At 50.6% G+C, this 15,420-nt stretch overlaps 2 protein-coding genes across 3 annotated transcripts; one reads left to right on the top strand and one right to left on the bottom strand.

Annotated features, from left to right (window-relative positions):
* Nucleotides 1-11: 11 nt before the first annotated feature.
* MYOZ3 (myozenin 3) lies at nucleotides 12-7,550 on the top strand. 2 transcript variants are annotated; one of them, XM_077186404.1, is made up of 7 exons: nucleotides 12-978; nucleotides 1,898-1,984; nucleotides 2,288-2,451; nucleotides 2,691-2,765; nucleotides 2,865-3,012; nucleotides 3,290-3,461; nucleotides 5,942-7,550. In XM_077186404.1, exons 2-7 carry the CDS (start codon nucleotides 1,954-1,956, stop codon nucleotides 6,102-6,104), a joined length of 753 nt encoding a protein of 250 aa, XP_077042519.1. In that variant the 5' UTR covers nucleotides 12-978; nucleotides 1,898-1,953; the 3' UTR covers nucleotides 6,105-7,550. The 2 variants fall into 2 exon arrangements, with proteins under 2 accessions (XP_077042519.1, XP_054499137.2); XM_054643162.2 differs by lacking the exon at nucleotides 12-978 and having other exon boundaries at nucleotides 1,293-1,984.
* Nucleotides 7,551-8,018: 468 nt separating this feature from the next.
* Nucleotides 8,019-15,416, bottom strand: RBM22 (RNA binding motif protein 22). The gene is made up of 11 exons (XM_054642553.2): nucleotides 15,272-15,416; nucleotides 14,485-14,538; nucleotides 13,554-13,583; nucleotides 12,366-12,498; nucleotides 12,009-12,109; nucleotides 11,669-11,841; nucleotides 10,936-11,136; nucleotides 10,288-10,452; nucleotides 9,786-9,874; nucleotides 9,153-9,284; nucleotides 8,019-8,463 (listed from the first exon to the last, which is right to left on the bottom strand). Exons 1-11 carry the CDS (start codon nucleotides 15,323-15,325, stop codon nucleotides 8,333-8,335), a joined length of 1,263 nt encoding a protein of 420 aa, XP_054498528.1. The 5' UTR covers nucleotides 15,326-15,416; the 3' UTR covers nucleotides 8,019-8,332.
* Between the last annotated feature and the right edge of the window lie 4 nt (nucleotides 15,417-15,420).

The following is a 15,420-nucleotide window of genomic DNA, read 5'->3' as shown; positions in this document are numbered from 1 at the left end:
TTCACCTGTCCCCATACCCAAGTTCACCACATCCCATCCCCACTCTGGTGGATGGAGGCACACACAGGAACCAATGGGTGCTGTGACAGCAAGGGCAGGTGGGGAACTGGAGGAGCTGAAGGAAATGGCAGAAGTTGCAGAGGGTTTGAAGAAGGTGTTGGCACAGAAGGCGATTCTGAGGATGTCAGTGTCCCCACGACCTTGGGCCAGCTCTGGAGAGGAGGTTGTGTTTGGGCTGCCAGGGCTCTGGCATATTCCTATTCACAGAGCCCATCACCCCTTCCCTTCCCCCAGGACACACTGCTGAAGCCATCCCTGATCCCTGGAGCACCTCCACAGTGCAGCTGCCCCTCCTGGAGCACAGCCCCCCATTCCCAGGACACATCTCCCACCCTGGCTCCAGCAGCCAGCACAGCCTGCCTTCACCACACCGCTGTATACCCAGTTCTGAAATAAACCTCCGTTATTCCACCCAGGCTGGCTCTGATCTGTCCCCCAGGTGGCCTGGGCACACATGGCACATGGCCACCTCCTGCTGCTGCTACATGTCCCCAGGGGTCAGCTCCATGCCAGGTGACAGTGTCTGCACCCGTGTGGGTCAGCCCTGCTTCACGCTGGGTTGTGGCGTCCTGGTCCCCAAGGGTCAGAGCCCTGCTCCATGCCAGGATTATGGCATCCTCATCCCTGTGAGTCAGACCTGTTCCACGCTGGGGTGATGGCATCGCAGTCCCCAAGGGTCACAGCCCTGCTCCGCCCCCTTTCTCAGCCAGAAATAACTTCTGTCCCGTGGCTGGACCTTGGCATCTGGGCTGGAGCCCAGCACGGCTTGGGGCGAGCAGCAGGAGCCCGAGGGTGCCGGGAAGGGCCAGCAGAGGCCACCGGGTGCTGGTGGCTGCACTTTGGCTTCAGCCTCACTCCCACCACAGCAGGAGAAGCAGCTTCAGTGCCCCAGAAGCATCTGGGGTATCCCCTGGCCAGGTAGGGAAGGTGAGGCCCCACATGGGGGTCAGCAGGTGGGTGGGTGCACAGGGCTTGGGGATGTCCTTGGAAAAGGGGACAGCACCACTGTGGGGGTCAGGGTACCGTCTCCCTGGAGGGGGGCAGAGGGAAGGATGGGGCGCAGGTCCCTGGCTCGTTGTGTGGGTGGTCAATGCTGAGCTCAGAGCTGGCAGGGAGCTGTGCCAGGCACCCCAGCCCCACAGGAACCCCAGCACTGCAGGGCCCTCAGGGGAAGCTGCCCTGCATCAGCCCGAGCTGAGGGGTGCCAGAGGCACCAAACAGGGTGGAACAGCACCTGGGGAGCCGAGTGTCCCAGCAGCACAGGAGGGCTCTGCTGCAGGTGGGCAGCTCAGGGGGCTCACACTGGAGCTGGTTTCCAGTCACCTCTCCACATTGGAGCAACCCAGCTGAGTGGTGCCATGACTCTTGCTGCTGGCTGGGCTCACCAGCTCCCTGCAGGTTCAGGACTGCAGCTCCTGCACCCCGGGAGCCAGCAGCTGAAAATAGCTCTGCTAAGGCGGAGGTGCTGGGGGGGCAGTAGCCAGGGCCCCTGCCCGGCCAGCACCTGCTGCTCCGAGGGCACTTGGGGCACAAGGACAACAGCTCTCTGTGGGCAAAGACAGGGACAAGGACAGTTTCTGCCCTAAAGAAAGGTAGAGAGGAAAAAGAACAGGCAGGGGCTGAGGGGCAGTGTGATTTGAACATTCTCTATGTCTGTTGAAGGCGACAGAGAGTGGTGCAAGGAGATGCTATGGGGTGATGCTGAACAGGGGAGATGCTTGGGGATGATGCTGAACAGGAAAGTTGCTCAGTTGAATCCCAGCATCTCTCTGGGGCATGCCTGGGGCTGACATGTGCCCATGTTTGGTGTCACTCCTGGAGTGCCTTTCTCTTCCAGCCTGACAGGATCCATCCCCCTCCCACAGAGCTGCTCCAGGAGCACAGCAGCAAGTGATGGCCATCATGAGACCGGGCCCTGAAGATGGTAAGGGGGTGCAAGTGTGTCACCAGCCCCAGGACAGTGCTGCCTTCCCTGCCTAGGGGCCAGACCCAGCTCTGGTTGAGGCCTCTTGCCCTGTTTTTGCTGGAATAGTCCATGCACAGGGTGGGAGAGGCTGCTTGAACCTCTGGAGCTCCCTGGCAATTCCTCACACTGAGGAAACGCCAGTCCCTGGGGTGGGCAAATGGCCCAGCCACAGAACACAGACCCCAAGGAGGGGATGCACAGTCTGTGCTGCCTTGGGGGTCCCTAACCCTGCAGCATCCTCAGCTGTAGCTGCTCTCTCAGCCTCCTCAGAGCCCCAGCTGGACCTGGGGAAGAAGATGAGCACAACACAGGACCTGATGATCGAGGAGCTCTCCCTGCCCCACAACCGCGGCTCCCGGCTCTTCCAGCAGCGTCAGAAGCGCGTGCAGCGCTTTGTCTTTGAGCATCCCAGTGGCTCCAGGCAGGTGGGTCTGAGGACAGCCCTTCCCTGGCCCTTGCAGCCTTTCCAGGGAAGGAATTCCTGATTCCTGGCAGGGTCAGTGCTCTATCTGCAGGGCAGCCATGCTTGGCTGTCTGCTATGCAGAGGTGAGAGATGTCCTGGTGGGCTGGGCATGGAGATTGGCAAACATGGGGTTCAACATCCACCGAAGAGGAGGGGGATGGTGCTGATCCCCCTCTGCACCCACTCACTGTCTCCTGCAGCTCCCAGGGCAAGGGGCAGGCAGCTCCCACCACACTGGGAAAGGTGGTCCAGAAGGAACAGTGAATGAACAGATGGTGAGTAGATGGAGGAAGCTCTGAGGTGCTTTCAACCACCCTGAGTCCCAGCTGGGGCAGGGGGAGCTCCCCTGTGCCTGTTAACTCTCCCTTCCACAGGCAGGTGAGAATGCTGGGGGCCAGGAGAATTATCACTCCGAGCTCCACGTAGCAGCATCACCCCAAGGTGGCCCCCCAGAAGTACCCAAGAAGTCAGAGAAGGTCTTGCATATGAGCAAAGTGCTGAACCCCAGTGCCCTGGCCCCAGGTAAGTCAAAGCTTCCTGCACCTGAACCCAGCTTTGCTGTGATTTCAGAAACATGGGGCTGGAGGCAGTGAGCTGCTGCTTGCTCAGGGGTCTGCCCAACCCTCCCCCAGAGATTTTATATGTACAAAAAAAAAAAAAAAAAGTATATATATGTTGCAGATACTCATTCCTGCCCCAGTAACAGGCTGTGGCCATGCAGAGGCCAGGTTGTTCCCAGCCCCCTGCCTCAGCCTGCCTGTGGCCCCTGCAGCAGCCCACACTGTCTCTCCCTGCACAGGGTACTCAAGTCCCCTCAAAGAAATCCCCCATGAGAAGTTCAATGCCACTGCCATCCCCAAGGGCTACCGGTCCCCATGGCAGGAGCTCTTTGGTGACAGGGACAATGCCGTGTACAGCAAGAACCCGCCGCCCATGAGACCCCCTGCGTGGGACTTCAGGAGCTTCAACAGGTAACAGGGGCAGACACCACCAGCCACAACAGCCCTTGGCCAAGCCCTTCAGCCTCAAGGAGCACCCACCATCCTGCCAGGGAAAGGCAACCATTGATGCCCTCTTTATAGCCCAGAGGGGCACAGTAAGGGCTCAGGATGCTCTTTTCCTACTCAGGAGCTCCTCTGTGGCTCTCTGCAAAGGCTCCTGCCTCCAGCAGCTCTCCCCCAGATCTCCTCTCAGCTTCACTACTGGGCTCACACAGCCTTAAGCAGCTTGACCTCACTTGGTAACCTCAGGGATGAAATTTGGGAGGACCAATTCTTACAAATGTGGCCCTGGAGTAGGAATCACTCCTGTTCCCAGCTGGGCACAGCTCTGAGCTGGGTGGAGGAATGACACAGTGCCAAGTCTCTTTCCTAATTTCCTTAAGGTATTCAAGCAGCTGCTGGAAGCAGTGGGGGTATAAGGTTAATCTTCCCACAGAGTGCTAAGAGGTCACCAGATTCCTTCCAAACACCTGCTTGAGCCCAAAGCCTCCAGGCCAGGGGGTTTCTGGTGGCTCAGCCTGGCAAGCTCCCTGCCCTGTGGCTGCTTCTGGTGGAGCACAGCTGGTGCCCCCTCACACCTCCAAATTACACTGGGGTCAAGGGTGGGACCCTGGAGCAGACTGCCAAGAGAGATCTCCTTTCTGGAAAGGAGTTTAGTGGGGATCCAGGAGCTGGAGATCTGCTGGTAGCAAAGCATCAGCAGCCCATGGCAGAATAAGGAGAACTGAAGTTTTAAGCTGAACATCATCCCAGGGAATCAACAAAAAGAGTCCTGGCTGTCCTCCTCCCTGAAAGCCCCTGTGATGAGGATGGAATTACATTGGCTTTGGTGGCCTGGCTAAAGTCACCTTCCAGAAGTCAAGTTCCCACTGGAGTTTCCCCCTGGGACACAGCACTGGTCTCCACAGACCATGTGCCAACAGCAGCAGCAGCAGCAGCTCCCCTGCACCCGCCCCAGGGCTGGATTGGAGGCATGCTGTGCTTTCAGCACTTGGCAGAAGGGGCTGTGGGGGACCACAACCCCTCCTTGTGGGAAAAACCATCCTAAAGGCAGAGATGAGCCTGGCCACCACCATCCCTTTGCTGCTCTCCTCCCCCTCAGCCCTGGGGCTTTGCCCTGTGGCTCTCCTTGAGGAGTTTGAGCCAAGGAGGTGCTGCAGGGGGAGAACAAGGAGCTGCTCCAGACACTCGGCTCTTTTCTTTCAACATTTTGCCATGTTTCTGCCTCAGGATTTATTTATGGACAGGGACTGAAGCAAGGGCATGTTTCTGAATAATACTCTACCCTGTACCATTTCTCCCCTCTCACACACTGCCTTTCTATTTTAAGTCTTCAACTGTAATTTAATACAGATGGATGCTAATTTAACTCCAAGCCTCTTGCCACCTCCTCTAATTCTTCAGTGAGGCAGAAAGATTCAGAAAGCCAATCTGCTTTTAACTGGGCTTTTCACAATTTTCCAAGCTTTTAAATCACTTCTCAGTTCAAATACCAAGCCACAGAGAAACAAACTTTTTGGAACAAGCTGGCTATCGAAAAGCCAGTGGTCTTGCCTAAGGCTAGCTGAATCCCAGCACAGCTCTCATGGGTCACAGAGCAAGGGCAAGTCCACCATCTCCACAACAACTGCGTTTAAGCAGGCTGATTTATCCACAATTTAAAATATTCAGACGGATGCAAAAACCTGGGCCACCTTGCTATGATGTGCTGCTTTAAGAGAGAGTGAAAACCGAGCTTTGACAAAGACTCTCTTTTCCCAAAAGAAAGTTCCTAGAACAAACTTGTCTCATTTGCCTTTCCCCTCTTATTGCAAAACAGTGCCACGTTATTCATGTTCTAGCTGTGCTTCCCAAAGCAAACATTCCCAGTTTTGCCTCACTGATAACTCAGCCCCCATGTGCTGCTCCAAAACCAACATTCTTGCTTTTTTGGGGGCTGGCACACTCTTCCCCAGTCCCTTTCCACATTTCTCCAGAAAGAGATGACAGCTCTTGCCCCCACACTGCTCCTCCTGTTAGTCATTGTTCAGGAGTGGTCCCAAAAGGCAGGATGGAGGCAGGGCCAATAGAGCTGCATGTGCTGGTGTGATCCTGAGCAGTGCTGTCAGCCCCAGCCCTCTGCAGGACACAGGACATGCAGATGAGGCACTCTCAAGACCAGGGGTTTGTCACTGTCACCGGTCTCTGAGTCCAAGCCCTTTCACGTGCAGAACCATTCCCCCAACATCCTCACTCTGCAGGCTTGAGTTGAGGTGGGCTCTGTACCAGAGAACCACCCTACTGGGCTGGCAGGGCTCTAACAGTGTGCTGGGGAGGAAGAGGAGGGTTAGGCAATGCAACAGGGAATGCTACATTGTGCTGGGCTCAGTAAATCCAAACTTATTTTTTCCAACACCTTCACAACATGCCCAGCCTCTCCTTGTGACTGTGTGCTTCTCCTTGTGCTGCAGGACCCCAGCCCCATTTGACAGGGCGTTGGTTGGTGAGCTGTTCTCCTTGCCCACTGTAGAGCTGGATAACCTGAGTGTGCTGGAGGTGATTTCCCACAGGCCCAACTTCAACAGGGTGGCCCAAGGCTGGGTGCGGATCCTGCCGGAGAGCGAAGAGCTGTAGGACGTGCATTCCCTTCCCCGTGGCCATGGATGGATCCCTCACTGGACTCGGACACGCTCACAGGGGAGGGGAGGGAGGGCAGGTGTCCTTCATGGGAGCTCAGCTGGTGGGCTTGGGTCAGCATCTTTGAGTGGGGTTTGAATGAGCTCGAGTGTGGGACCATTCTGAGCTCCCCTTGCAGTCAGTGCCAAGCCAACCAGCCAAGTCCTTGCTGTTAATCCAGCAGATCCTCGCAAGCTCCCGTACAAAACATCCCGTACAGCCTGTCCTCTTCCCTGCCTCATGGAAAACAGCAGCACACCAGCTGCAACACCCCAAAGCTGCCTCACTGCATCCTCACTGGCACACAAGACCTGCTTGGACAGAGAGTGCCTTTGCAGAGAAATTCCATCTTCAGGACAACTCTGCATTGGTCATTCCAGTCAGGACGCAGAGGAGGTGATAATGGGAGAGCAGTAGCAAAACAAGTTACTTGAGGCACTGGCATGTTTAAAGCAGCTACCTTGAGCTTGGCTGGACAACAAGAACAAATGAAGGAGTGGGAATCTACCTGTTTACCAACACAGCACAGCCACAATAGAGGGGAGAGGAATGCTGGGAATTGGAAACTTGTGCTGTTTTCCAGAAGCTACTGGCTAGCACTTGGCAGCTATTTCCCCCTTCCTACTGCTCTTTGCATGTCTCGCTTGAACATCTAATCCAGGCTCTCTGAGTGACTTATGACAGATTTGCTTCCTGTAGTTGGTCAATGATCAGGCCCTGCAGAACCACACCAGTGTGAGGATGCTGCTGGGGTGTTCTGGTAACTTCCACACCAGTGGGAAGGAAAAGCAGCACGGCCGTACCTCCAGAGCAGGCACAGGCTTCCCTGGGAACGTGAAAATCAGCAATGAGGATCCAACTACACCAACATTTCCAGCAGTGACACACAGTGGGACATGCAGATAACAACAGCCTACAGTCACCAGAATACCTGGGGAACCCCATTCACAAAAACCTCTGACTCAACACAGGCTTCCTTCAATTGCTTTTGTCAGGTTCTTAACGTTACCTTTTCTTATACTCCCAAAAGCACCAGGATAAAAGTTCCTTTTTCCACCACTGTGGTTAAATGGGGTAAGTAAACATTGTGGTAAAAATGCAGTTAGCAGCTGCCTCATTTGTGAAGTTTGTAACGCTGTGCAGAGCAAACCCCACGCAGGGATTCTGCTGCCACAACATATCATTCAGGTGGGAAGCTTTCATTACTCTGTTTCCCACAGAACCAGGAGGGGGCAAGCAAATGGAAAGAAAAATGGTTTGTTCCTTAGAAACAATAAATCTGTGATGCTTAACTGCTGCCCTGTTCCAATTCCGTTTCTCTCCTCTTTGTCCAGCATCTGCAGAATCTAGGCACCCCGGGTAACTGGCTGGAAATAATAAATAAATTGGGATGATGTGAAGCCTCCTGCATGCCAAATCTGTTAAAGCACTCACAGGTCCTGGCTACAGACACTCTGGACCAGAGCAGTGCAAATGCCACAGCCCTCTCTCATCCTCCAGCATGTCCAACGCCACCCTGGGTGAGTTCTCCCCTGACAAGAACAGAACTAATTACCCACACCCAAAGCCCAGCTCTTTCTCCAGAGAAAGCCAGCCTGTGGTGCCACAAATGCTACACCTCTTCTGCTTTGTTTTCTTGTCTTTTTTTAATCAAGAAGTCAGGAAAAAAGAGGGAGGAAAATTCTGTATAGTGGTAAGGCCAAGCCATGGGTTTGGCAGGTCTGATGAACTCGTTTTTCAACTCTTATTCAGTCCTGGTTTAATACCTCATTAGAATAATACATCATTAGTTATCTGACAGAAAAGTGTCTCTGGTTACATTTTAACAGTCCATAACATTCCGACTGAGGATATCAAATGGCTTGAAAAGGGTTTGGTTTTGTTTTTCCAGAAGTTTATTTCAAAAGTGTGCCAATGGGATACACAGATAGCACTGTAATTCTGGTACCCCAGACCCACAGACCTCTGACAGCCCTTCTGTCTGTCCCCCACCCACCCCCCACACTAACAGAAAGACCTGGAACATATCAAGAACCCGATTATAAGTGGAGACACGGAGCTGAGCTTGCCCTGTGGCTGCAAGCAGGGAAATAAGGCATCTCTAGCTCACCCACAGCTCAACATATGGTGCTACCATGGTAACTAGAAAATAACATTTACTTCAAGGATGAGGGTGGCAGGACGTGCTAGGGGCTGCTGTGCTTTCCTGCGTGGGCACCCATCCTCTGGGGATCCTGGGATGGGTAGTGGATGGGGCCTGGGGCTCTCATGAAGGGAGGTGGGGGCCCCATGGCGTGGAACATGTGTGGTCCAAAACCTGCAGAAACAAAAGTTGGCAGCTTCAGGCAAAGCAACAGAAAACCTGATGTGTGTGTACTGCTGCTTCAAAGTGCTGACACCACAGCTGGCTGACAGCTGTGCCCCACAAATGTGCACATCTCCCATCTCCCTGAACTCCTGCCCCTCTTTTCAGTACAACTGGGGCCAATCCCTACCCAACACACATCCTTACAAATAAAAGCTGGTAGGGGGACTGGGCAGGTGTCTCTAATATCCATCTAAATCCTTTCTACTCAACCACAGAGCAGAGCAAATGCATCTGTGAGAGTCCAAAATTCCATTAAAAAGAAAAAAAAAGTATCTCTGGATAGATATATAGAGAGCCAAGGACATGCCAGCATTCAACCATCTGCAAAATTACCCTTTGAAGTTTGGGTTAATGTGGCATTTACACAGCCAGCAAAAGCACTGAGTAGGTCTTAGTACCAGTAACAGTGATCTCCAACATGCCTGGGAATTTGCAAGCAAATACCAACCACAACAGGCAGCTCAGTTTAATTAAACTGTGCTGACAGCTCAGTTTAGCTCATCCGTTTACACTGTGTGATCAGGGACGAGGAAAATCAGCTCAGGGCATGCATCAGTAGTGCAGCATGGCCTGGCAGGGAGGAAGAGACTGTCTAACACTGAATTTCACACCCACTCTTGAGGGGGAAGCACAGGTACCTGGAGGCGGCGGTGGAGCGATGCCAGGAGGAGGTGGCAGGGCAATGTTCACCACAGCTGAAGGGCCACTTGGAGGTAGATTGAAGTAATTTGCAGAAGCCTCCTCTTCTGCAGCTGGAGGAGGGGGGAGGGCTGCAGAAAAAGTACATATGGTTATGAAAATCTCTCAGGCAAGACAAGCAGAGGTGTCTGCCTTCAGAGATGGAGCACAACACATGTTTTCACAAGGGCAAACTCTTGCTACTATTGCATGTATGAACTGGAGTGAGAAGCTGAACTGCCCTGAAATCCCAGTCACCAAATTCCTTCATCTGAAACCAGCTTTGCTCTGTCCATCATACAACACTCACTGGACATTAAAAGAGTGGGTTGCAAGTATCTGTGAGCTAAGTAAGCTGAAGTCAGCTTTAACTTTTCACTCATCACATAAAGAGCTCTCTTTTCATCAAGGATCTGTTGACAAAGCTCATCTCCCATCCAGCTGGATCTGCTGCAAACCTACTGTAACTGCTCTGGGCTCACCACAGCCTCTAACATCCTGAACTGTAACTGCTCCTGGAAGTTTAACTTCCAGTCTCACTCATGGAAGTGGGTCAGCATTAAGTGTTTCAGAGATGGATACAACTCCCTTACCTCCAGGAAGTCCTGGAACTGGCTCCAGCTTTATCCCCGATTCTGTAGTGCCTTCCTTGTCCTTTTCTTTTCCTCTTGCTGCCTGGGACCTGAAAAACAGACAAAAGTTTGAGAACAAGGATGAGAAAATCAGGCTAAGGAGATATTTACACCAGAGTGGCTTCACATTATCTATTCCAGATCCGTTTCTTCAGGGCAAAGATGAAAAACTCACAGAACATCAGACAGATGGTACCAAGTTTGCAAACAGTGTTTACAGGAGATAGACTAGGAGCAAAGCTACCAAAACTCATCCATAATCCTCAGCCAAGAAATGTCCTATGCTACTTGTGTCATCTCCAAGCCAGATCCCATTGTAAAAAAAAAACCCCAAAATACAAGAGGACCCCAACTATTTACCAAACAAGTATCAACTTCTGCATAATACCCAATCCTGCCAGTCAAGTCTGTAAACTGAGAGAAGAACTTACAAATCCTCCAGGCTTCCTTCCCCAACCCTTACCTTCCCCATTTGACGTTGAGCCTGCGGCCGTTGACGATGAGTTTGTTGAAGGATTTCTCAGCAGCCACCTCTGCAGCCTGCCTGGTGGCAAACTGGATGAAAGCACATTGCTGCCTCTGCACCACCGTGATCGTCCGGATCTCCCCAAACTGGTAGAAGTGATTTCTGTACAGGACCAAAAAAAATTATTATGATTCCCCACTCCTCCTACTCACAGGGTACAGAGCAGGTGAGATAGGCATGCTCAGAAACTTTATCTTCTCCATTTCCAGTTCAAACTAATCATTAGAAATCAATAATCAATCAGTTAATCATAATTTGCCCTCCATGCAATTATGGAGCAATTAAAGCTCTGCAGCAGCTTCTCTCAGTAGCTAGCTAGATACAGGAACTCCTTGTAAAAAGGGTTCCACAGTATCCCCAACAGCACAAAGGGATGACTCATCTTAAAAGAGATAAATTTTAATCAAAGCATTTGAAATGTTCCTTCTTGTTCTCCAAAAAGCTGGTACTCCTCTGCACTTGCCCACCAACCAGTTCCCCATTAAAAAAAACCTGTAATCCAGATTTATTTTTGTTCCTCACTTGAAGAGTCATTATCAAAGTGTCAAACAAAAAGGCAAGGGCAATACAGATTCACCAACACACCTGAGATCTGATTCAGTGATGGTATCTCCAAGCCCTCCAACATACAGTGTAGTAATAGTCTTGTCTTCAGGAGGATCTAGACGAGGCATGGTTGATGCTCGTTTCAGAAGTTTGTCAGCCACAGGATCATTAATTCCATAGTAACGATCCTTGATGTTCTGGTCAGCCAGAGGATCATCTGGATCTGTAGGTTTCTCATGTCTAAGGTGCAGCAAACAAAGCACTTTATAACATCAGGGATGACTGAATGGATTAAAATTACTGTAGCTGCCAGTTTCCCTTCTCAAAGCCTCGGGTCAATTATATCCTTAACCCTGTCCACATAAACATGCCAAAATGGAACAAAGCCCTGAAGACTTCAACTGCAGCCAGGACTGCGTCAAGTTCTGAATGAATGGTGCTTCTGACAGCTCAACACTCAGCACTACAAAACACAAGAGCTGGGTTTGAAACAGCCTCTTGTTCAAATACAAAGATCTCTGCTTGAGGGGACTGACGCCACAAAGGGGAAAAATTGACTACACAAGAGAAGAGCTGCAGTCACTGCTTTGGCAAAGGACACAGCCAACTTCTCACAAACCAACTTGCCACCACAGAGATTCATTTGCTGGCACTGGATGCAAGTGTTGCCTTGACCCAAATCACTGTAGTATCTCCTGCCCACTGCAGCATCTCCAAGGGAAGCTGCATCTGACCATGGTGAAGAGATGGACTGTCCAAGCTGTGTCTGTACCTGTAGGGACACTCCTCTCCTCTCTTGCACTCTCCTTTTACCCAGAAGGAACAGATGTGAGGACGGTTGCGTTTGTAGTATGGAGTGGTTCGGGCCAGCTTCAGCAGCATGTCACTGGTAGAAGTAGCTTTTCCTAGTGCACCAACTGGTCTGGTGCCATCAGAATTGGCTATCTAAAAGCAGGTAGAACACAAATAATTATGAGTGTATCAGCACTGAACACTAATGCACAGAATAAGAGCAAGCAAGTGGTTTTAAGAGAAGCTAGGTCACTGCTGCCCTTTCCTCCTCACACACACATAGGCACCCAAAAAGCAGGATCATGGCTGGCTACACTCACCTCTCGCTCCATGTTCTGGGTGTAGTACTCTTTGTTGACGTCAGATTTAGGCATTTCATCCTTAAGGGAGAGTCCTGCATCCCGGACTTGGATAGGCAAACCTAAAATGAAACAAAAAACCCCAACCAATCCATATGAAGAATAAGCTGAAAGAGCAGAAATAGTGATTTCTGCAATCTGCACTGACCAGAGGTAAATCATCTGCTGCTCAGGGAAAACACTTTGCCCTGAAGAGACAAGAGCTGTTCTTCTCAAAGACTGTGCAGTGCCAATAACATGCACAGATTCAAAGTGATTTCATCAGCTCCCATTTCAGAGGGCAGCTCCCTGTCCCAGATGAGGTTTTTGGGTACACACCATATTCCAGGTCGAGCAGGCAGGTCTGACAGACATTCTTCAGCTTGCTGCAGGTCTGGCACACTTCTGTCTTCTTGAAGCGCATCCGCACGCCGGGGCACCAGCGGAACACCGTGAAGGGCCTGGCACAAATCTGGGACACAAAGGTGGCACTTGGTTCACCCTGCACACAGCTACTGTCTGCTTCTGGCATGGAAACACACTCCAAACTCATCCACCTTCTCCAGACCATAAATACAACTTCTTTGTCCTAAAGCTAAGACTCAGAGCTCAGGAAAAACTCATTTCTAATTGGGGTTTTATTTTGACAGGAATAAGTGTTAGGGAAGCTGGTTTGTTTGTTGTTGTTTTTCTTTTTTTTTTTTTTTTTTTTTTTGCTGTTTTTCTTTTTATTTATTGCATTTATTTATTTAAATGCAGATCTACTCAAAGATACATAAATTCTCTTTGATTCCAGGTGATGTCAGTGTGGAGCTTCTAGAGATGAATTACAATGATGGATACATCAGGCACCAGCACAGCAGCAACCTGGAGGAGGTTATGAGAGCTTTGGTGCAGAAGAGTGATGCTCCCTCTTATCTCATGGAATGATGCATTTGCTTCCTCTGCAGGCACAGCTTGAGTACACAATACAATCTCAGTATGTGCAGACTCCAAATTATACCTTTTCTCCACCTCAGATGAAAACTGATAAAAGGGCAAAAACCTCCTTTAATTTTCTCAGTCCAGGCAACTCTGAGCATTTCTTGCTCTTGGAAATAAGTGTGGCTTATTTCTTGGACAGCCAACACAAATCATCAAATAGCCATGAATAACATACAGTAAAACCCAAACTCCAGGTATTTTGCACTTCTCAGTAAAAATAAGAAACTCACCCAAGAAAACACGTATCATTTAAAATCCTGCAATAACTTCACATATAGTACAAGAGTATTTGCAAACCTCATTCTAATAAACATGAAGATTTGTTTACACAGACTCGGATTTGCTCAATAATTTTACTATTTTAGAACTGACTCTGTCTAACAAGCACAGTAGACCGATCTAAAAATTTAAATAGTTACATAAATATTTTAAGTTAACCCAGATAAGCACTCTTCTGAAGCTGACAGTTTTTAATCATTAAAATGGATTGTTCCTAGATCTGCACCAATTTTGACAGTATTTCTTCAAAACACACAAACATACCTTGCATTCTTTTCCATATTTTTCTTTGGTCTGAAATATAAAAATAAAAGTAAAACATGAAACATATAATTGATATGATAACACAGTAGGTTTTTTCATATTTATGCTTCATTTAGACTCACTCATCCCTACGTATTTGGCTTACACCTTGGAAGGTAAGCAGGACAAAAAATATAAATCCTAAATACTTTCAATACACTTTTGGTTTAGAAACTTTCAAGTCACAGAGTACTTTAAGTCCCACCTCCTGTACTGATGAAAGGTGAGAATGAAAAGGAACATTATCAGCTCTTTTTAAGGAAAGATGATGTTACATTAAATAACCCATGGAAACAAACAGGTTTTGAAATATCCTCTATAGTAGCATTAGGGTTATAAGAACAAACCAATCTCTCAGAAAATTTGTGGAACATGAATGTGGAGGAGATAATGTCAATGTAGGTCATGGGCAACCAGGCCAGGCAGAGAAAAGCAACAGAACGTGGGGTGACTCACCCTGCACAGAGCAAACCTAGGCAAACAAACAGGAATTTAAACTACCTTCATAAATCACCTTTAACTTAATTTTAGAGGTGCATGTTTGTCGCATTTTAGAAATTGCACTAATTAGAATTTGAGCAGTTCACAGCTCTCCATGTTGGACCTTGCCAATACTAAAATTTCATTTTCTACCATTTCCTGCACTCCAGACACTGGACTGGATCATCTTCTCTTCTCTGTGATTGATTTGTTCTTAAATCACACCCCTAACTGTGATATTACACACCAACAACAGCTGGAACCAGATCCTGTTGTGCAGAACCAGCTGATCAGGAGTGTGTGCTCATTTCAGCACCTCCTCCTGTACCCAGCCCTATTTCAGTCCCCAAACCCACAGTTTTAGGGCCACCACAGAGAAAGGGAAGGGCTGCAGGGCCCAACAGGCACCTACCATCCGAATGTAGGGATTTTCTCCAAGACACGTCTGGCACAGGATAGGGAAGTCCTGAATCGAGCAAGAAGAAAATTGGGAATTTGTAACAAGCTCTGCCATCACAACAGCATTCAAGTCACACTCTGAAAAATTATCTAGTTTAACTCATCAGACAAATTAAAAAATGCAAATGGATTCAGAGACACTGGGAGACCTGCAAGCCACGACCCTGGCCCAAACTACTACAGAATCATAATCTGGTGGCTATTGGAGCTTGGAGTAAAACTTAGAATAACCGAATAAAAAGTGTATTCTTGAGAAAAATCGTATTCTTGCGTTGTGAACCTGTCAGTGCCCAGACTGCAGCAGGTGACACCGCCCCCGTTATCCCTCAGCAGCGATTGTCTGCACTGGGCCCACTCTGGGGAGGCTTCAGCTGGAAGGGACGCGGCCAGGGCCACCCGAGAGGCCCAGCTCAGCCCCGCAGCTGCTCCAGCCCCTCACGGCGGCGCGGGGGAAGGAGCGGCGGGCAGCTCGTTCCCTTTGGGCCGCAGGGAGAGCCGGGGAACCGCGGCACATCCCCCCGGGGCGGCTCAGCCGCAGGTGGCGGGTCCCCAGGGAAAGCAGCGGGTCCCCAGGGAGGGCAGCGCGTCCCCAGGGCAGGTCTCAGCCCCGGGGCCGCCTCCCCGCACTCCGCCCGCCTCGCGGCCTTGCCGCCCCCCGCGCTCCCGCGGCGGAGCAGGGCCCCGCCGGCCCAGGCCCGCCCCTCCTGGCTGCCCCGGCCCCTCGCGGCCGCCCCGCTCACCGCATCCTCCCAGTTCTGCCGGTTGTAGGTGTTGGAGCCCAGCGATGTGGACATGGCGGCCCCGCTCCGCTACCGGCAGGCGGCGGCCGGAAGTGACGCCACTTCCACCAGCGCCGTGACGGAAAAGGCGGGCTGCGCGAGCGGTGACG

This window comes from Agelaius phoeniceus, chromosome 15, assembly GCF_051311805.1.
Source record: "Agelaius phoeniceus isolate bAgePho1 chromosome 15, bAgePho1.hap1, whole genome shotgun sequence".
Lineage (NCBI taxonomy): Eukaryota > Metazoa > Chordata > Aves > Passeriformes > Icteridae > Agelaius > Agelaius phoeniceus.
This window is presented reverse-complemented; position numbering and strand designations above follow the sequence as displayed.